The 22,590-nt window shown below is 38.5% G+C and overlaps 1 protein-coding gene across 1 annotated transcript; it reads left to right on the forward strand.

The window, feature by feature from the left end:
• Positions 1 to 1,831: 1,831 nt before the first annotated feature.
• Positions 1,832 to 22,368, forward strand: LURAP1L (leucine rich adaptor protein 1 like). Its single transcript, XM_050328735.1, has 2 exons — positions 1,832 to 2,291; positions 20,768 to 22,368. The coding sequence occupies exons 1-2, from the start codon at positions 2,106 to 2,108 to the stop codon at positions 21,140 to 21,142; spliced, it is 561 nt and encodes a 186-aa protein (XP_050184692.1). The 5' UTR covers positions 1,832 to 2,105; the 3' UTR covers positions 21,143 to 22,368.
• Positions 22,369 to 22,590: the final 222 nt, after the last annotated feature.

The raw sequence follows: 22,590 nt of genomic DNA on the forward strand, positions 1-22,590 counted from the left end.
AACACTTATTAATTTAGCAAACTGACAACACTGCAGATTTAGCAAGGTGACCATAAATAGGAATATCTTTATCTTTGCAATTCAAGAGTACACCCATGGACTTGCTAACCGTTACACTGATGCAAGGCCAGTGAGGTAAGAATCAGGTCACCAGACTGTAAAGTATAAATTCATGAACAAATAGGATACATTATGTAGTTTACTTTCTGAATATTGTGTATATAGAATAACAGAAAGGGTTTCTTTCCATTATTTTGGGGTTATTTACAGTAGGATTTGGGGAACTTTTTATTACTATGAACATTTTTTTTTAATTAGCATAAAAATTTGGACTATTTCTTCTTATATTTTCATTTTTAAAAAATTGATAATTCAGGTTACCTGAAATATATTTGAAAAATTAATATTAATTTTTCAGATTTTTTTTTTTAAATATCATCAAAAAGAAAGTTTGAATACAGTTGAATCATGACTTTAGTGCTTCTTGTATAATAAAGAATTGTCCTTTTATAGTTCAATGTCCTACTAATAACAGTGATATAAACTTGGGCTTTTACATAACAAGGCATCCATAGCTCATCCATAGAGGAAGAACTTCAGTGGGATTCTTACTAATCTACAGAAAGGCATAAACAATATTAATTTGAGACTATATAGAAACTCGACTTTAAATATCCATATAATTGTAGGACATATTTGGTAGTGGTGACATTAAGAAGGAAGATTATGATTTTGTGTGTTTGGTTGCTTTTGTCTTTCTTTCCTAAACAAAATTGATGGGGTTTTTGTCATCTGAACTAAACGTTACTGGTAAATATGAGAGAAAAAAATGTCTTTGCATATGTCTCACACAAAGGACTTCCAGATGATTATAGTGACACAATAAGGGCCCTGGTCTAAAATCAATTCACCTCTAAGGTTATCAGATACGTTTCTGGATTTTTTGCTTGACTGTACTAAATCCTTGCAAAGTTCTCTGACCAATAAATCTTAGATTTTGAAGTACTGATGAAATCATTTCGCAGAGTATCCAGTTTACTGTAACAACATTTTGTTTTCCCATGCTCACCACACTGCTTTTTGTGATTCTAGATGCTATACAGGACCTGGCATTCAGCGTTGGTGGCCTCACCCTCTCAGCCTCCTTGACAGGCATCTGCTGTAGCTCCACGGATGTAGCTGTTCACACCTTTGCTCCTAAAAGGTTTTTCAGTGCTGTGACAGCAGCAGCACCATGGGACAAGGAGCTGGCTACAGGACACATCCAGCACTCCTATCTCCACGGCCAACATGTGCCTTGCTATCAGATCAACAGGCTCAGGTCGCAAACTTTGCTTCTTACAGAGGAGGAGGGTTCCAAAAATAATAAAAACAAAGGGAGTTTTGGGGAGGAATCGGCTTGCCTGAAATAAAACCTGTTTGACGAGTGTCATTTGCACTGCACTTATGCTTCTAGCCCTGTTAGAATTGAAGACCAGTTAATTTTCTCTTGGGTTTTCGTTTGGGTTTTTTTCCCTCTTTTCCTTCATTTTCTCTTTTCCTTTATTTTCCTCTCTTCCACCCCCCCCCCCCTTTTTTTTTTTTTTTTTTTTTTTTTTTTTTTTTAATTTTCTTTTTCCTTCTTTCTCTCCTCTCCCCCGTCTCTCCCTTCCCTCTCCCCGCCGAGGGCACACGCAGCTCCCGACCGCAGTCCCCGCCGTGCGGGGGCGCCCCGCGGCCGCGCGTCCAGCCCGGGCACGGCGGTGGGAGGGCCGCGCCGCGCCTCTTCCACCTGCCCGCGGCTTTAAAGTTGCAGCCGGGCGGGACGCGATGACTCGGGTCGCGCTGTCCGGGCCGGCGGTTGTCGGGGTGCCTCGCGGTCCGTTTCCCACCGTCGCCCCCGCCTGCCGCCGTCGCCGTTCCCCGCGGCGGCAGAGCAGAGCAGAGCAGGGCCGGGGAGGGGGCGGCAGGGGCTGGTGCGTCCGGGAGATGCCCGAGCCCGTGGCGAGTCCCCCGCGCGGCGAGGCCGCCGTGGATCTCGGCGCCTCCGCGCCCCGGCAGGGGCCGGGCGGACGCGGGTAGAGCCGGCGCTGCCGCCGCCTCCGCAGGCCCGTGCTGGGCGAGCCATGGAGCCGCCTGACCTCCGCGACGTCGAGCAGAAGCTGGGGCGCAAAGTGCCCGAGAGCCTGGCGGGGCCCCTGCGCGGGGAGGAGCTCCCGGCCCGGCCCGCCGCGGACCCCGGCCCCCGGCACCGCCGCGCCGCCGCGCTGGCCCGTCTGGAGGCGAAGCTTCAGCTCCTGAGGCAGGAGATGGTGAGTAGCCGGGCGCCTCCCGCACCGCCGCCTCCCGCTCGGCGGCATCGGGGGGGCGGCCGCGATGGGGACGGCGCTGCGCTCCCCTCGGCCCGCCGCGGGAGGAGCTGCTGCCGGCCCCAGGAGCTGCCGCCGCCCCGCATCCATCCCCCGGCCGGGCCGGTGGCAGCGGGGCTGCGGTGCCGGGAGGGCAGGAGGCTGCTCGGCGGAGTGGCGTAGGATGAGGAACTTGCCGGCTCTTTCCCTCGCAGCGTGGCAGTTCGTCAGTGACTCGCTGTTGGCTTCTGTTCCTCTGTCAGCTCGTTAGAAGTACTGAAAGCTGGAGTACCAATAAACGAAATAATGCACTATTCTCTCACCTTTGTAAGTGCATTTTCTGCATCGTACCTGTTTCCTGCTAATGACTAATGCCTAAGGAGGCACGGGGTATTTTTGGGCTGGAAGTTTGGCCTGAAATTCAGGGACTGGATTTCTGGACTTCAGAGATTTAATTAGTTCCAAACAGGCTACAGATGATGTACACTAACTCTTGAACAAACAAGTATTTATAATTTGGTGGAATCATTTCTCCTTTTTTGCCAATGGTCTGTGATGGGACTAAGGTGTACTTTGGAACTTGTTTACTATCTTAATGCCGCCGCTTTTCCTCCTTTGTAAGCCACCATCTCAATAAATTTATTTTTTGATGATGCCATATCTGGCTTAATTTTTTAAGACAAAAAAAATGCTCTTTGCAAGTGAGACCCTAGTGAACACTCGCAGATACGATCTTGCCAATGCAGGGTACCTCATATTTGCAGGCATAGTTATCTTCCATTTTTATTAGGGAGTAATTGTTATGTGAGGTCCTCAAAGACACTTTTCAGTAGTGGTTCATTCCATAGCTCTTGCCACTAAGCTTATTTGAACACAGGATGAAATTTGATCATGTTGGGATGAGGATTTTTCTGGCAATGTGTTGAGGTAACTTTATGCAACATTCTTAGAACTCAACCATCTACAGCAAACAAATCAATATCATACTGGGTGAACAAGTCTAATACCATACCTTCAGTCCCTGCGCAACATCAAATATAGATAGATAGATAGATAGATAGATAGATAGATAGATAGATAGATAGATAGATAGTTAGAAGTAAAAGGTGTGTGGCTTCATAAGTGTTTTTAAAAAATAAGCATGCTAGGCAAAAAGGGGAAGAGAATGGATATTGTGAGAGTTAATAGCCAAGCTGGTAATGTTAATCTTGAGGGGTAATTTATAAGTCACACTTGCTATTGTAGGGCTTCAGATTATTTAAGAGATCTGCACAAATCAAGATACCAATGTATTATTGGAGACCTTTTAGCCACCTTTCAGTATCTAAATAGGGCCAAGAAGAAAGCTGGAGAGGGAATGTTTACAAGGGCATGTAGTGATGGGACAAGGGGGAATGGATTTAAAATAAAAGATTCAGATTAGGTATTAGGAAGAAGTTCTTTATTTAGAGGGTAGTGGGGATCTGGAATAGATTGCCCAGAAAAATTGGGGGTGCTTCATCCATGGCAGTGTTCAAGGCCAGTTTGGACAGAGCTTTCAGCAACCTGGTCTTTTGGAAGGTGTCCCTGCCCACGGCAGGGAGATTGGAAGTAGATGAAATTTAATATCCCTTCAAATCTAATTCTGTGATTCTATGGTGTTAGTTTAATGATCATTGGGAATTTCAGTTTAACATTGAGTAACACACTGTCAGCATATCTTATGTTTATTTTTTTTAATTTTAAACTTCCACAATGATTGTAGAATGACCTGCAGGTAGCTTATAGTGTATGGAATGTCAGCCTGCAAAGGAAGCAAATAAGGTAGCCAGGGCTCTTGGCATGACTGTCTAGACAAATATCATGACAATTAGGCCTCTTAAGGGAGGGGGATGCGAGTGAGTTGCCTTGTCACCCTTTCTTTTCAAGTTGGTCTCTTCACCTACTTCCTACCTTTTCTTCCTCCTGCCACCCAGTTTTCCTCTTTTTCCTTCCTGCCCTAAGCATGAACATGTTTTAGTCCCAAAAACCTTGACCTCTGTTCTTTGTCACTTCAGTGACTGACTGACTTTCACATCTGAACTCATTGCTCTTGCTAAGCAAGGAGAATTCAGTTACACACCTCTTCCCATTTGACTTCTGATCTGTGTATGCCCATTAAACCACCAATAACATGACTATTTGTGAAATATTACTACCCTGTGTATATTTTTCATGCTCTCAGCTGTGTTCTGTAATCCAGAGCTTGTAAGTGAACTACCTTTGTGGGGTTTGTCTCTAGCCTCTAGCATTTTCACTGTTTTCCTCTATCCTAAAGGTTTTCTAATCGTCTTAATCTGTCACTTTCCCCTCTGCAGTTTTCTTTGTGACATTGTACAGATTTGATCAATTTAAGAACAATACCAGGTAAAAATTTAGGTTCCTTTCTATGCTTTTTTTCTCTTTTACTGCACATCAGTCAAATCTTCTTATTTAAGACCTCTTTCTTATTTATTATTCTTTGGCTTTGCTGCAAGGCCTAAGATGCCTTTTACATGTAGAAAAGTAGTTTATAGTTGCTGCAGTAGTAAAAAAATGCAAAAAATGGAAATGACGAGAAGTTTAGAAAACCAAGTGTCATCTCCATCAAGCTGTTTTTTTCTGATTGTGCTATGATGGCAAATTCTGCAGCCCACTCATTGAATTTTGCTTTTTTTTTTTTTGCTTGCTTGTTTCACACTTGAGGCAAACTTTTGGTAAGCATATACAAAACAGGGTTATTAGGCTCTTCTTTTCTAGTCAAATATGACAAATCGACAATATTTGACTTGGAAATCCTAGTTTTGACTGTGAATTACAGTACCTCACAGATTGGTGATGGGAGGAGGGATGTGGCAACTGTACATCTCCTGGTTAAAGGTCTTGAGGCTTGCAATTGCTCCTTCAGATCCTTTTGCGGTTCACAGCAAATGGTTCTTTTTCCCTCAAACCTGATTTTGCTGATAGTCACTGGAATCACACACAAAGCACCACAGAGTATCTTTCTAGAAATACAGATCTGCTTGGCCTTACTTCCCTTTACTTATCCTCCACTTTCCCCAACAAGGCCACAATGGAGACTGAGGTGGATCCTGAAAACCTTTGAGTTATAAGGCCATAAGGTTACCGGAGTAGCAAGATGTGATTGCAAGTGCAGGTCAAAAAACTGTGCTCTGGTCAGCCTAAGGTGGAATTAAAGTTCCTGGTAGCTGATGTGCCTTGATTCACTATGAAACTTGTCACAGTGTTACTGTTAAGCTCTTTTTTTCCTGTGGTATTTTAGGTGGAATGTTCCATTGGGGAATTAATAATAACCCTTTATAGCTTCAGCTCTTTTTCTAGTGTACTATGCTCCTGAGGTCACCATTCAACACGTACAACTTCAACAGCTATGCATTGCAGTAAATAATCAGTGAGGCTTATTCTGCAGCGTGAAATGACACTGCTTCAAAAGCCTCAATTCTCCTTCACAAGTTCTGGGGTTACTGAGAGGGAGATTTTCCTTAACACTTGAAGAAAGAATTTTTTGGTTTTTTTCCTTTAATTCAAAAGTTTCCAAAATCAACTTTTTAATGCCTTTTTTGAAAGCTAAAAAATTAAAAAGTATAGTCTACATTACATGCAATAAAAAAAAAAATATTTTGCATAAAAATGTATCAGGCAAGAAAGGTACACTGTGGCTTGGAAGAGAGGGGTTGATGGCAGTGCTGGGACTTTTAAATGAGATTCCTTCTAGTGAACAGTGTTGAGGATCAAATACTGTTAATGAATCTGAAAGTCAATCTGGATATGCTGAGTGCAGCAGTTTTTACAGTAAAGGATAAAGAAATTGAGACAATCGTATTTTCAAGGAGTGGAGCATGCCATGGAGATTTAGGCTAAACCTATTTGAGGTAGAGGCATATTCCTATGCTTTCTCGTTAGTTGAGTTGACTCCTCCTTTGCTTTCCTACTTCTGTTACTACTTTTTAGAGGCTAATTGTCACTGATCCTGACAAAATGAAATTAAAGTATCTCTTGCTGACCAGAATTAAGGCAAATACAATCATTATGGTGCCAGTCCTTCTTGGGGTTTTGTGTTGGTTTTGGTTTGCTTTTTTTTCTTGCATTTTTTGGTGGTTTGGTTTTGTTTTGTTCTTTTCACATATCCTTAGCATATCTTCCAATGAAGAAGCAAGTTGGAGGGAAAAGCTGTTGTCACTCTGTTCTACCAGCTCTAAAGAATTAGAACAGCACTTCAGATTTATTAGATGCACAGTTGGGGGTTGTCTACGTTTATTAGTTTCTTTAAAGAAAAAAAAGTCAACAACTGTGACTTGAAACATCTCTTTATCACTTGCTGTAGGTACAGGCCGCTACTTTCACTGTTTTGTATGATAACATCAGTTGTCTTAACTGAAGCCAAGATCTTGTTCACTTTGCCTAGTCGGCAATGCAAAACTGTGTATCAGATGCTGGGTTTCTATTAGATTAATTGGAATTTTTGCTTAAAATCTTGACTGAAGATAAAATCTTAAATATAAAATTACTAGTGGCTAAGCCTCAAGCCTGTGTAGGACAGTTTGATTATCCTTCATTTATTGGTGAGCAGTTATTCAGTGAGGCTCTTAGAAATAGAAAGACACACAGAAATAGAAATTAACTTATTTCCCCAAGTCCTCCTGGAGGTCACTGAAAAAGGTGGTAATCCTGGATCTTGCTAGCAAGTTCTCTCCATACCCTCCAACTCGCATGATGTAGTAAAGGAGTTTGTAATTTTTTACATATAATGCAAATTGAGTACTGATACCAAGATACTCATGGTAAAAGGCACTTGCAGATTGATCCTTAGGAAAAATGATCAAATCTGGAAGGAAAAAAACTTTGCCAAGTTTTCCCCCTTTTCAGATCATCTCTGGAATGATGAGCTGAGGAAGATTATTTAAATGAATGCATATTTAAACATATATTTTGACTGTCAAATCTCCCCCAGTGCCTGGCAGAAGGATTTGAGTTGTGGAGTGTCTCCATGTTGCACTTGGTGGTTATGGCCGTTCGTATTCAGCTATAGCAGATGCTGAAGGGTTTACAGGAAGTACAGACGAATATGTACTTACATTATTAGCTACTGTACAGCCCAGAGTGTAAAACATTGCTGATACCTTACCTGGCAACATCAGTGTGAGATACTTTGATACACATGCACCTGTCTCATGTGTGGATCCTTACAGCAGTGTTGGGGATACTTCGGTCAAGATTTCCAATTAGAGTGCCCAAGACTGCCCAAGTACTGTGAGACTTTTGCAGTCTTTATTTCAAAGAATATATGTTATAATTTAGTGATTCATTCCTGATTATGTTTTCAAGAATAGAAGAATCACTGAAGTTGCTTTTTAAAGTCTGGTTGCTGACAATTTGTAATGAGAAGACATGAATACTAAAGCCTTTCTGAACAGAGCTTTACAGTTTATGATAGCTTTTAGCAAATAGGTTATAAACTTTCTGATGAAATCAGCAGAAGAGCATGGTTTTCATAGAATAGCCTGGGATAGAAGGGCCATTCTATGAAGGAACCCCAAAAATCATCTGGTTTCATCTTTCACAGAACACAGAGTCTGGGTGAGACTACTGAGCATCCTGTCCAATTTTATCCTGAAAACCTCCAGCAACAGGGACTCCACCATGTACATGGGGAGGTTGGTTGTGGTCACTGAAAAAAATTTATCATGTGTTATAATGAAACCTCTCCCGATTCTCTTGGTAGCACTAGAATACTGTGATGAGATATTCCTATCCCGAAGACTTCTGTTCTATGGGGAGAAAAGAACCTATAGTCTTTCCTCATATGGACAATGTCCCAGCCCTTTGATCATCATAATTTTGTGTGCTTTCTTATATGTGGATACTTACGGCTAAAAATAATTTCAAAGTACCCTTTGTGTGTGAGCTGGTAAAACTTGAAATGTACAATCCTAAATACCTATATTGAGCAGAGGTGATGGCGAACAAGTGCATTTCTACTCTTCAATATTTTCTTTTTCCTGAAAGTAAATAGTAAATACATTTTCAATTCATGTTTTAAAGGTTACAAAATTATTTATCTGTTCTCTACCTTCAAGGCCACAACCTAGTTAACTTTCCGCAGTGGACATGTTATTTCCTGTGTTTCATTTCTGTCCATGTCCTAGAAGAGAGTATGGATACTTGAAGCTGGAACAAATGAGGATAAAGTTACAGGAATAAAAGCCAGAGAGTCTTAGCTGTTGAAAAACAGTTGGAATTCAATTAAATTGAGTGCAATTTCTATGATGGGTTTTCACCCATATTTATAAACATGGAAGTTAGACTTCTTACATGTAAACTGTTCCAAGCAATGGTTCTCTGATTACTATTTGTAAAGATGAAGAGCTCTGATTGTAAAACTATGGACAATCTCATAATAAAAGGGAAACTTTTGTGTTGTGAAGACAGACTTGTAGCCTTTGTTATGGAGCTTTTACTCTCATAAGTGAGGCTTCTAATTAAAAGCTTTTACCCGTGTTCATGATAATCAACCCTAATCTGGAGGGTGACCAAAACAAGTGACCAAAATACACCCAGAAGGTCTGTAAGCCACCTTGTATTACAGCTGTGAAAGATGTATAAACAACACAGCTCAAGGTTTTTCAACTATAGAAGCATATTGGGATGGTAGTTATTTCAGAGGTAACCTGTGCTGTGTTCCAATGGTGAGTCCCTCTAGTGCATGCCTGTGGATTAGCACGTGGAATAAAATGTGTCCAAGGATTCCCCTCCTAAAGCAGCTCCAAAGGAGGTTTCCCTCCCCCATAGGAGAAGATAAGGAGAATACACTAGGGAGTACATATATGTCAGGCGTTAAAATTAGCTACTCTGCTTTGTTAGGGTATGCAGTCTCTCCTAGAGCTTCCATAAACGTGGAGAAGAGCTTAGTGGCACACCTGTGCAACCCTGGTTTCATCAATCCAATCTTCATCCTTCCCCACCAACCTAGCCTTTTCTTAATACTTTAGTCAAGGGAATGGTATGGCACATTTGTTAATTAACAGGAAACACAAACTAGCTAAGCTTCTAGAGAAGTTATCGAAGTGTTTCATTTGCCGTGCTTTAAAATAAACTCCAAGTATTGTATGGCCCTTCTGGGTGCAGTGCCAGGTGAAGTGAAAACATTTAGTGACTGTAAAGCAATAGTAAATTGCTGTTTAACTACTATGAGTTTCAGATTTTATAAACACTTCACTGGCTTAATTTGTAATTTTGTTTGCTGCATTCATGACTAAAATGCTTCCAGAAGGAGAACCATTTCACTGCATTGTGCTTTGACCATGAAACTTACCTCTCTCTAGGTACAGAAGGAAACACACATCCAGGAATTACAGTGTAAAAATTGTGTTGAGTGTTTCCAAGCTTACAGGTTTTTACCCCAAGTGAGAAACAAAAATAGAAAAGCTTTGTTGCATTGCATTTGTCTATTTTCTTCCTGCAGGATTTCCACTAGTTTAAAGAAATGTTGTATTTGAAAAGGTTTCACTGCTTTTGTTAACTGGGATACATGCTTATGAGACATAGCAGACACTGGACATGACTCAATATTAAGTGTTTGCTGAAAAGACTTTTTAATTTACGACAGAACAAGGGACAACAGGCACAAACTGAAACACAGTGGGTTCTATCTGAGTATGACGAAAAGGTTTTTTACTCTGAGGATGACTGAGCACTGGAACAGGCTGCCCAGAGAGATTGTGGAGTCTTACCTCTCTGGAAGTTTTCAAAACCCACCTTGACATGATCCTGTGCAACCTGCTGTAGCAGTGAGGTTGGATTAGAAGATCTTCAGAGATCCTTTACAACTCCAAGTATTCTGAGATGCTGTGATTCTGAATATCTAACATCCTTCCTGAAATGAGATTAACATGTACATTTTTAAGAGTGCCCAGAGAAGGTCTGTTCCAGCCATACTAAAAGCCTGAAGTTGTCCACCACTGAGCATGATGATAAAACAGTGGTAATGTAGTGGTTTTATGTTGGTTTTGGTACTGAACAATCCTTTCCATAGGATGGGTCTGCCCAAAAACATGACAACTTTGAGAAGTCAATCATTGTAAACTCCAACTTTAGACTATTTTTCTAGTCTTCTCAAAACTATGCACCTATGAGAGGAGCAAATATGAAAACTGAATGATAATTTTTAGAGGTCTTCTCCTGTTCTATGATTTGAAGTACATTTTGCCTTCACAGGGTCACTTCAACTTCTGTGACTGTTAATGGTCTGTCCAGATGTCTTGGGAGAATTGTGCCATACACTGAAATATTTTGATTTCCAGTTGTGACCTGTGGCAGGGTCCTAGTGTTACAGGGTTTGCAGGAACTGTAAATCCTGCAACACCAGAGGAGAAAGCCTCTTCTCAAGATAAGAGCAGTGCCACTGGCATGGCAAAGCAACCATAAGTTTTTTCAAATGCCTATGGAATTTATATCCTCCTTTGCTAGCATCTAGCACTAGTTGCTGTGACTGGAGCACTGGAGTGGAAGCGTGGTTGCTGTTTTCCCCATAGCCAAACAAGGTAGCCCTCTGTGACAATCAATTCATAAAGCTATTTATGCATTCACTAGTGCAGAGCATCAGTCCTCCCATTTCAGACAAGAAAGAAACACAACCAAAACAACAGTATGATGTTTAAGTTTTTGTTATTTCTCTGTTTCATTTTCATTAATTTGTACTCAGTTGACAAAATCATTTCAGAAGAGTCTTAACCAGCCCTTTTCAAATGCAGCCGAACTTCTCTAATCCAAACCTGTTGTGTCCTGATTTTCCATGTCTACTGCTCTCATTTCCCAGGTCACCCTTGATTATTCGCAAAGGCCATATTTATCTTTTTCTAGCCATGTGTTTCAAATCTTGCACCTAATTTCTGCTCCCCAACTAGCTTAGTAGCTAGTATTTTCTCAGTAGAAAGAGAAATGGGAAATATAACTAATGACCTTGATTCCTTCACACTTTATTCATACCTCTGGTAACTGCGTTGATTAATATTCTTTGCTGAACTAGAATCACTTTACACTGTCCCAGTACTATTCTATGTAGAAATCTTCATTAAGAACAGGTTTAAATTAAAAAAGGGCAATATGACATGAGTTTGAATTGTGCAGGAGAAGCTGAGGACTGCACTACATGGTGTGAATGATAGTTATTGATCAGAGGAGGGTTCAAATAATATAGAAAGACTGGTACCTACAGTGTCTGATTTTGCCTTGAAGTTTATAGTTTATAACTGATTACTGTTGCTACCTTCTCATATCCATCCCTGGAAGCATAGGATTTGCCTTTTTTTAAGTGTTAATACATGCTTTTGCTGTTCTACCTGGATAATCATGCCTTGTGACCTGCAAAACAAATTACTACGGTGTGTTCTGGAGGAAACAATGGGGTACGTGGTTTTTTGATCCATAAGGGCTCAAAAGCTGCAGGTAATGCAACTTTCAACAACCTGCTTTACTAGCTGTGCTGGCCAATTTCAGCATTTCAGCTTGATAGTGATGGTTCTAAACTCTTGTTTACCTCTAGATTTTTAACCCCTAGATCCCATATCAAACAGCTTATCTGCTAGCTGTTTGATACCTTCTTAGGGGATGGCAGAACACAAAAGAAGCTAACTTTTTATAGATGTCTGGAAGTTTAAAAGGGTGTTTTTGTTTGAAAGACTCTAAATATTCAACTTCATTTTATCTGAAAGCCTTAAAATTTGCTAATACTTTCAGATAGGCATAAAGACTGTGTAGAAACTGCATTTTAGGAGGGTGGTGATTACAGCAATTACATCAGTAGGAAGATTTGGATAAAGTTGTACATTAAAAAAAAAGAGTCTGGATTTGAAAGACATGCAGCTTCAAATACTGCACAAATTAAAGGAAAAAAAACAAAACCAAAAAGCCTTATTTTATAAGATATTGACTCATTTTTATACAATAAGTTTTGAAACAATTAGCAGGTAAATTTAGTGCTCATAATGTTTTAATAGGAAAAAATCCCAGTGATCAGCATATCACTTTTAATACTGTTAAAGCAATTCTAAGAGCACATGTAATCACTTATAATTACAAGTCTGTCTTGAAGTTCTTTTTTATTCTTATACAGATAAACCTTAAGTAAATAGGATGGGTCTTTACTGAAGTCTTGGTTGTTAGATTAAAAACTGCTTTTAATAGCATCTACCCTATCTCCAGGAACCCAAAATTATTTCAAACAGAATTCCGTTTTGGCTTCTGGGGAGATTCAGACAAAGATTTTTTTTTTTTTTTAAATCATGTGTGTCTTTCCAGTGGTACTGTGGAAGCAGACTTGAATTTCAGGAAACTTCAGATTTGTCTCCAGCGTTAATACTGTCATGTCTCAGTTTTGACTTAATGAAATAAGTTGAGTGGTTTGATTTTTTGTTGGTTTTTTTGTTTGGTTTGGTTTGGGTTTTTGTTTTGTTTTGTTTGGGTTTTTTTATTTTTAGAATATTTTCAAACTTTCAAACCTGTAAGGAAAACCCATTATCTTCTTTCACTTTTACTTTAGTTACGTGCTTTTGAGCACACTTGTACAGTGCCAGTATTAAAAAGAATTCATTTTAAAGGGATGAACAGGACTGGAGTGGTTATTAACCAAACGAGCAGATATTTTACCCATTTCTTGCGCTGTGTTTTGGTCAAGACAAACATAAATAAGACAGAGAGTGAAATTCAATGAAATGAAAGAAATCAGATATGCTGCTGAGCCCCAGAGCTGTCTCATGTTGGTGGGATGACACATACAGTGCTGTAGTGTGGCTGGTGTCCAGAACACTTAATAATGATGCTGTGATCGTCCATCTGCTGTAACACTTTCTGACACCAACAGCCAAATGTTACCGCTTCATATTGACCTGAACATTTGCAGTGGTATTATCTTGTCTGTAAACATATGTGGGTCCATATTATGGATTGTTCTGGAAGTTTTCACCTTTGCCATAGATACATTTCTAAGGTCAGATGGTGTTTTTATGAGATATTTGGAAACATCTAGTAAAAGCTTCCCGTGGCATTAGAAGTTTTTACTCTTCTCAAGCCCTTACATTTCCTCACTGCTCCCTTTCATGTTAATTCAATGAAGCTTTAAAAGAATCAAGATCTTCCTTTTATATTCATTCATCCTTATGAGGCTGGATGTTTCTCTATCTGAATTCTGTGGTACTTCTGTATTTAAAGATTTTTTTTTTTTTTTTTTTGGACAAGAGGTCATGAAATAGGGACTTAACTGATTAACCTTTATTTTTTTCTTGCCTCTTCCTATATACTCTGTGGTATATAGCATATCTACTTAAGAGATGTTTAAATTTTTCCTTCTTTTTTATAGTAAAATAAAAAAATAACCAAGAAACTAGAACAAACAACAAGATAGTTTACCCCCTGAGATTTTTTTATTACACTTAAGGCTAGAAGATGCCTCAAATTGTATGATGTTGAAAATAAAAAGAATGTTACCCTACTGAACAAATGATTCATCTGAATCATTGATATTTTACTATCAAAGATATTAATGCAAACAGCAGGCTACCCACACACAGTTCACCAAAAAGGACCATGCATATTTCAAGGAAGTGGAAAAAAGGCCTCGTGATCCACTGTTTCTTTTTTTTTTTTAGATAATGCAATTATACAATTGCACAACTTGGTGGTATGTATTTTCCTGTCAAGTCTGAGAGGAATCAATTACTATGCATAAAATTAAAATATTAAAATACGGTGTTGTAAGTCACCAATACTGTAATTTCCTGTATTGTACGATAACCATACTAGCATGATACTTTGGTCATTTATTTGCAAGAAATGTCCTTGGAACCTGCTAATTAAGTTATTTACTCACAGTGATTACTGATCTACCTAGCTCTCTTGTGAAGTTGCACTGCCTCGTGATTATTCTGGTGTATGCTCAGACCTGACTGCTCACTTCCTTGCTTTAGCTAATCGGCTGGTAAGCTCTGCTTTCAGAAGGAGAATCATTTTTTTGGCTGATGGAGAATCACAAGGTCTCTCCTTCCTGGTTAAAAATCACTCTGCCCAAAGCTATGTTATGTGGCTGCCAAATTTTGCAGAAGGACCTGCAGAAATATTTATCTTAAGCATTTGGTGAAGGATTGTACTGGGCTGCAGCACCTTCAAACAGGATAATGACTAGGCTAGAGCTTCTGTTTAAAGTACCAGAGTAGCAAAGGCTGCAGACAGAAAACCAAATGACAGAAAGCTGAATGACTGCTCACTTTCTAAGTGATTGTAATGAATGCTGCCTAAAAAACTACTATGAAGGTTTTAACAGTGTTGGAGTCTTCTAGAAAAACAATAGTGTAAACAATGTCTTTTGCAAAAGTCAAAAATCAAGTGATTAAGACTACTTCTGTAGCCTGCCACAATATTTTTATTGTGACTCATTATGGAAGTACAGCTGAGAAAGGTCAGTGTAACTTGCTCACTTTGCAGAAATAAAGTAGATTAGCAAACTGCAACTACAAATCAATGGATCACATAAATTTAGCTTTTGTATAAACACATAGCTTTTGTATGTGCTCCCTCATTGTCTGAAGCTTACCACAAGCCTAAAAACCAGGAATAAATAAATTGGAAAATGTTACAACAGTACATTATGAAACAAGACCATGATGAAAGAAACCAGGTGCACAAAAAGCTGTTGATCTACATATGTCACTGTTAACCAAAATTTAATTTACCTAAATTGGTGTAAGGTGAATCTCAGTCAGAGATATCTGGCCTAATGATGAATACTGCAGCACCTACCTCGATTTGCTGACAGTCTCATCTCTGCCAGGCTTTGGTCAATATCTGTCGTTTGAGAGAGCTTACATATAGTGTTGTCAGTCAGGTTGCTTCGGTTAGCTTGAATTACTGCAGTGCCTGAATTAATCAAAGCTAGTTGGCTTTGCTATGAAGTGGATGTGAAGCATTCCCAGAAGCATTTACAGTTCCTGGACCTGTGCAGATGTGATCCCTTGTGGTTAAGGATAGTAAACATGTGTTCTCATACTCTGTAAAAAGAAAAACTCCCTTTTTTTTACAGGAGATGCTGAGGACTCTGTTCAAATTCAGAAGTCAGCCTAGGCATTCTGATTTTTTCATCTTGATCCTGAAATACCATTGCCTAAAGCAGCATCATTACTTGAAGAAACCAATGCAAACATTTTGAATCAGTGAGACAATTTAGAAGCAAGGAAGAGGCTTAAAGACACACAGGTGCATATGTATTAATTAAAGTAGAATGTAGCTCCTGCACAGCCTATTAATCATCTTGTGTGTTAAAGGAGCAGACATTATCTGTTATTTGTGGGTTTGTTTTATTTAAACATGTTAACTGGAAAAAGAGCTTCTCTTTTACTCAGTGGCATCAAGAGGCTGTGATAGTACCATTTTGAGATTGCTGACCTTTAAGTGGCATGCTTTTTGCTTTGTGGTGGTTGTTTAACAAAGCCTCTGTGTGTATCACCACACTTGTCCTTGTTGTAAGTATGTTAACTTGGTGACTCCCATTAAATAATGCTTGCTTTCACATATTCTGAATTTTGGACGTTGAATAGGCTGCTTATGGTCTCTTTAGTTTGTTATGTCTGCTCTCTCACAGAATTGGCTGATGAGGTTTAACTGTTGAGGTTTTGACCCTTATTATATTTTTATCTTGATAAGACTTGAATAATTCAATATTGTTAAGCACTGTTTATTTTCCACACTCTCAGCTTTCTCTTTGTGAATTGATTTTCTTTAAAAATTGTTATTCAGTGTTTGTAATAACAAAAGTAACACCAGTAAAAAGTGGAATAAGGCAAGCTTTTTTGAAGAAAGGGACACTGCAGAATGCAAAACCAAGTATTATTTGGTCATTAATTTTTAGTTTGTTTTTTTTTAATTACATCTCAAATTAATTCACAGAAGTCATTATTCCATGGAAAACTGAGGTAATCTGCCTTTAAAAGAAGAAAGGGGTGGTAGGGATAGCTGGCAAACTGTTCATCCTGAATAATACAGGAAATAGAGGAAATTGAATAGGAAAGTGGAAAGGAGCAACTGACACATCCTAGAAAAAGGAAAGAGTAGCATTAATATTCCTGAACTGTAGTGGTCAGGGACACCTACTTGGAATGGAAAGGTTCTCCTGGTTAGAAGTTCTATTTGTAAAAGGTGTGATAGAGATGGGTGCGGCAGTGTTTAACAACAGATGGAATTGGCTCCAGTGCCTGTTTCATCTAACCCTCTTCACATATTCATTATCTTCTGTAAGACTTCTCACATGCTGAACCTCTGAGTGACTTTCCATGGAGTACGATACTTTGCTACTGTTTCCATCTAACTTCCATTTATTGTGCCCAATATGTACCCAAACTCATACTGCTTTAGAACACAGATTCCATAGTAGCCAACACCAGATCCACATTTGAGTCCTGCTCGAGACCCTATGTAGAACAGAGCTTCTGTTAGGAGTGACTTAAATACCTCCCTGAATCCATTAACTTGTAAGTATAGGATTTTGTGTCTTGTAGGGACTTATTTCACTGTGATCTGGCTAAAAGACTTGTCTTGAAGGTAATACCTCATTATTTAGGCTCACTCAAGGGGTCTCTTTACAGAACACAACATAAAAGTGTTGAGGAAAAAAAGAAACTAAAATAGTTTAAATAAACTTCCTCAGACCACATTTTATCATTGACACTAATATCCCTGCAGACTTTCTGTAGTCAGAAGCAGCAGCAGCAGGTGAGCTCAGAAATTTAAAAGAAAGTAATCTGCAGAAGAAACTAGAGTTTCAAACAGCTTTCAGATATTAAAAGGGTTTATTGAACAGAATTTTTAGCTTTGTCATTTTTGGAAGGAAAGGGGCCCCACTGTGTTTGCACCAGACTGGAAATTATGCCTGCAGAACACGCAGCAGGAAAACACGAGTCTATTTTGCCCATATTCTGAGGGCAAGTGCAACTTTGATCCAAAAGCTAAGTGACCAGTATAGGGACAGCTAATGGACTACTTTGGGTGAAGGCCAGGAAGCAATAACTGTCTTTGTTAACAACCCTGGTCATGAAGAGTTTTATTCTAAAAGCAATAACCTTGTTAAGTCCTTTTTTAAAAACATTGTATTTATAAAAATAGCATGAACATTTGTATATGTCTGTACATATATATGTACACAAAATCCCATTTGTTTGCCCATAAATTGTCTTGACTGTATTAAGACAGTGTTGTACATATTGTTATGGACGACCAAAAGAAAGCCTAGTTGTGTAAGGAAGAAATACTTTATTAGAACAAACTTCATGAGAGGGAGGCACAGACAGATGCTTAGACCAGCTATCCCTTCCAGACGAAAGATCTGGTTCTGTCTGATTGCTAATCTGTCCACCTGTGCTACCAGACTGAGTTACTTGAAAGATGCTGTCACTTTAATTTCATTATTTTCTCTTACTGTGACTAACTGTGAATATTAAACATTTATGATCCTTCCTGTGGATCTGCACTGATGTAATTATACAAATTAAGCAAAAATATGTAAAAGGCTGTATCAATAATTATTTTTTTGCTCTCTTATCATGACTTGTTTCCTCTGTACACCACAAGTTTTTGCTGAGGACTGATCTATGCTAATAAACACCTTCCCTATGGTGATGCTGTGCTCTAACTTTAAGTCAAAGAGCAGCTGTAGAAACTGTTCTGAAATGCCTGTATTAGCTCTGGCACACTCTTGTTTAGAGTATTCCTGAAATGTACCTGTTATTGTGCATAACAAAAGGAACTGTCAAACATGGTGAGATTTTATTGTGTTTAGTGCCTTTAGCTGAACCATCTTGGACTGATTTGTTTACTTCAACAGTTAAATTGGTTACAGCTACATAAGTGAGTAAAAACTGATGTGGTTGTGTCTGGGCTAAAGCTGATAAGGGGAAAAAATGTCATTTTAGCATCTTTTTGTTATCAAGCAGATGATGAAGTAAACCATATTAAAGAAAGATGACATTTGTTGGACTACTTTTTAGTGTTTGCTTTAGGAAAAGTACATTCTTGATACAGGAGACCTGGGACAACATGGTAGCTAGGAGGAGGAGAACTCTAGTAATCAGGAATGCAAAGAATTGCTTCCAGGAAGGCTATTCCACAAAAAGGCTAAAGTTGTGAGTGTATTTAGAGCAAAAAATTATTTCCAGTGAACTGAATCTCAAATACATGAGATCTCCAGGTCTAAACTGGGCTATTGCATTAGAGTCATGTTGGTGCTAATTCTGTTGAACTGTTTCTTAATCAGCCTTTTGGGAAACTTGTCTCTGAGCTTGCTTATATTCAGAAAGTTGCTGAAGTCTGTAGTTGCATTGAAGAAGTTGGGTAATTTACTGCTTTCATGACAACCTGGTTGCTGAGCAAATGGTTTCTAATGATTTATTAGTAGGACTAGTGGAACTGGCTTGTGCAGAAGAGCAACAAAATGGTCAATCTGTTTTCGTAACCTTACATCTGAAACAATGATAGATGGACAGTATTGTTAAAAATGTGAATGGTAAAACTATTTTGCACAGTACCAGGTTAGCTGTGTTAAATCCTGGAATATTGGATTGAGAATAATTCAGAAGTCATTCTGATGATTGGGGAAGGAAACTGGGAATACGTATGACAGTTACTTAAGAGGTCTGTTACTGGTAAAGCTTGAATATCTTTGCATTGGGTTGACCCTGACCACCCACCAGTGGACTAGACACCCACCAGCTTCTCACTCACTTCCCTCTCCTCTTCCAGTGGTATAGGGGGAGAGAACTGGAAGAACAAAAGTAAGACAAATTCATAGGTAGTAATGAAGACAGTTTAAAAAGTGAAGGAAATAAATAAAAACAAAACAAAACAAAAACAAACAAAAACCCCCAACAAACAAACAAAAAAACCCCACAAGTGATGTAAAGTCAGTGATGCACTATGTCCCACCATCTCTGTCACCTCCAAACATCTTTCTCAGTTCCAGCCTACTCCCTGAGGGTGCAGAGTGAAAAACAGAAAAGGTCTTAGTGCTGTGCAATCATTGCTTGACAAAAGCTGAAACCATGGTGTGCTACCAACACTGATTTAGTTACAGATACAGAGCACAGCCCCACACGGACTGCTAGGAATCATCCCAGCTAGAGCCAGTACAATCTTTCGCAGAATCTAGCAAAATAGGAATACATTAAAATAACTTTTTGAACACCTGTACCAGGTTTATGTAATTAGGGTACTGAGAAGATGGCATTTGAGTATGGAAAGAACCATGTTCAGATTTTACTCTCAGCAAAAGATAGTGTCTCTGCTTCCTGAGAATACAGATTCCATTCCAGTCCATTGTGTGTGAACAATACAGGTACTATATTTCTGTATAATAACTGGGACATGGAGAATAGCATAAAATATCTACTGTCTGATATACCAGATCTTACTTGTGTTTTCCTTTCTTTCTCGAGTGAAGACATTCAAAGGTGTCACTTTTTTTTTTTGCCAATACTTGTGATATTTCAGATTAAGAGAAAGCAGCAACAAATATAACCCTTAGGCCTCATCTTTATTTGTCATCTGAAGTGGCTTGTAAATTGGCTTATATAGTTAGCATATTAAGGAAAACATTAAGTCCGTTAACTCAAGTATGTCTGTGAAATGCAACAATGCAATATTCCACTGGCCATTGCAATTAACACTTCTGTGTGTATGCACTGACCAACACAACTAAGTGGGAAAGTAGGAGTTGGTACTTAATGTCCATTTTTTATTTAGTTATTTGCTGCAAATTGTTGCTCTTTTGACTGTGAACTCATCACCTTCATCTAATATAGGTTTAAATAACTAAAATTTACATTTTTTCTAAGTTCAGTATCTTAACATTCAGACGTTTATATGGCAGATAGTAACATCCACTCAGGAGTAGTGTGAGTAAAAGTTAAATGTCTACAAGCTTTTTTCCAAATGATGCACATCTGAAAATTTTAGGTTGCAAGTAACCATTGTAAGGATAACTTCGGGTGAATGCTTAGGTGCCTGTAGCTTAGAGTCATTGCAAATAGAAATGGCTTGGTGTCTTTCTTTTCTGATTAGTGAAATGCTATCCCCAAGAGTTGTCACAGCAGCTGTGTTTCTCATCTAAATAGTGTTGTAACAGATTGTGTATAAATATTGTCATTGACTAGTACTCCCATTAATGGACTGCTTAGGTAGCCTGATTAAGTTCCCATTTGACCTTCATTGAAAACATTAGTATATCAATACCTTTTTTTTTTTAACTAGTTATTTAAATATGTTTGTTGTAGATTTGAAAGGTGGATTTTTAATGTGTTTTCTTTTAATCCATTTCTTGCCTCCAGCCTGCTATTTGGCTTGATTTGGAAGAAAAAAGAGTAATTTTTTGAATCCCTTTTGCATTATAGATTAATCTCCGAGCCACTGATGTGAAACTGATGCGCCAGCTCCTCATCATCAATGAAAGTATTGAATCAATCAAGTGGATGATTGAAGAGAAGGCCATTGCCAGCAGGGGCAGCAGTTTGAGTGGCAGCCTGTGCAGCTTGCTGGAAAGTCAGGAGACATCCCTTCATGACAGCTGTAACAGTTTACAAGACTGTAGTGATGGACTGGATGGAATATCAGTGGGGAGTTATTTGGACACCTTAGTGGATGATGTCCCTGGTCACCAAACCCCTTCAGATATGGACAAGTTCAGTGATTCTTCTGTTACAGAGGACCCACAACCTCTTCACAAGCATCCCAAAATTGATTCTGATGAGTACTACTGTTTTGGCTAATAAGAAAATGTTCCAGTGCGACACAAATGCCCTTGTACTTATTCTTTTTCTTTGCTGCTATTTTATTTCATGTGCAAAAGCCCCGAAGTTCTCTTGGAAGGAGAACATAAAATGATACTTCAATTCCACTGCATAAATTTTGTGTTACTTCTAATGCATTTTCTGCTTGATAGGTCGGGCTTTTCTTCTCCTCACATTTTCATTTTATTAATTTATTGTAATAATTTTTCTTTCTATTTTTGTTTTTGTTTTAATTTTTTACAATGCTGTATTTACAGGTCTTTAAAAGTGGTGAAGAAAAGCTTTATCTTTAAAATGAGACATCAGGGAATGGGAGCAACAATTTTGTCTTTGTTAGCAATAAAATACCTTCTAAAAAATATATGTTGCCATAAATTTTACTGACTACCAGGTTTGGTCTTTTCAAAGACACTATTCTTACTGAGCCTTAAATTTGAATCTTGAAAATACCTCTAAAAATATTTTTTCTTTTATAAGCAATGAAACTTGGTTTCGTTAGGGTGTCTTCACTTGAAATATAAAATATCCTAAACTTTTCTGTGTGGGTTTCTTTCTTTTTGCAGTGTTCTCATGTCTCTTGTCTAATTTTGATGTTAAATTATGATTCTAAGTTTGCTTTTTTTATTCGGCAGTATTGCCATGCTGTCATTTTGTTTCCTTGTTTGTCCTTTTGTTGCTTGATTCACAAGTAAGAGTTTGCTTTAACCTTTTTGTGCTTATTGGTGCAGTTGAGAGCTGCAGCTAGTCAGTTGTAATAAAAACAGCTGAGAACTAAAACAGTTACTCTCCTGGTCCATGCTTTTGTGCAGAAGACTAGGAGGTAGATTTTTCTTTTAACTGCTTCAGAATTATAATAAACCCCCAAAGGTTTTATCCTTCTACACTAAGAAAAAAATAGAATAAAAGAAATAGAATTGAATTAGGTACTTTAACACATAATGAATGTGTATTTCCAGTGTACAGATAGCAAAAGAGGTATTGAAACTTACATATCATCTAAAAATATTCTCTTTTTCCATATTTGATGGCTAACATGAATTTCCTCACCGAAGAAAGTAATGTTTAGTAAGTATAAGGCAGTCTCCCATTTGAGAACTTTTTTACAGTTTCTGAAGGAATAAAGCTAGCACGTGCAGCCATAAATATATGTTGTTTTGGTTCATTCTGGAATAAAATAATAATCCAATAAGGTTTTGCTCTTCCAAGCCATGTTTCTATGGATCTGTTTTGTCCAGTCTTGAGCAACATTAAATGTGAAGAACGGGTAAAAAAATCAAGAAATTGAAAGTGGCAATTTATGTTTTGTGGGTTAGCTCCGTTGCTTCTTAATATAAAAGATATCTTTCAAAATTAAAAACCAAGACATATATGTTTTGCTTTGGACATCATGATTTCTTCAAATAATGAAGAAATGTGTGGTTTCCAAG

This window comes from Myiozetetes cayanensis, unplaced genomic scaffold, assembly GCF_022539395.1.
Source record: "Myiozetetes cayanensis isolate MyiCay16 unplaced genomic scaffold, myiCay2020 scf4, whole genome shotgun sequence".
NCBI classification, from domain to species: domain Eukaryota; kingdom Metazoa; phylum Chordata; class Aves; order Passeriformes; family Tyrannidae; genus Myiozetetes; species Myiozetetes cayanensis.

Coding starts and splice junctions, on each gene's coding strand:
- LURAP1L (XM_050328735.1), top strand. CDS start 2,106: ATGGAGCCGCCTGACCTCCGCGACGTCGAGCAGAAGCTGGGGCGCAAA. Junction 2,292..20,767: donor AGCTCCTGAGGCAGGAGATG/GTGAGTAGCCGG, acceptor TTTGCATTATAG/ATTAATCTCCGAGCCACTGA.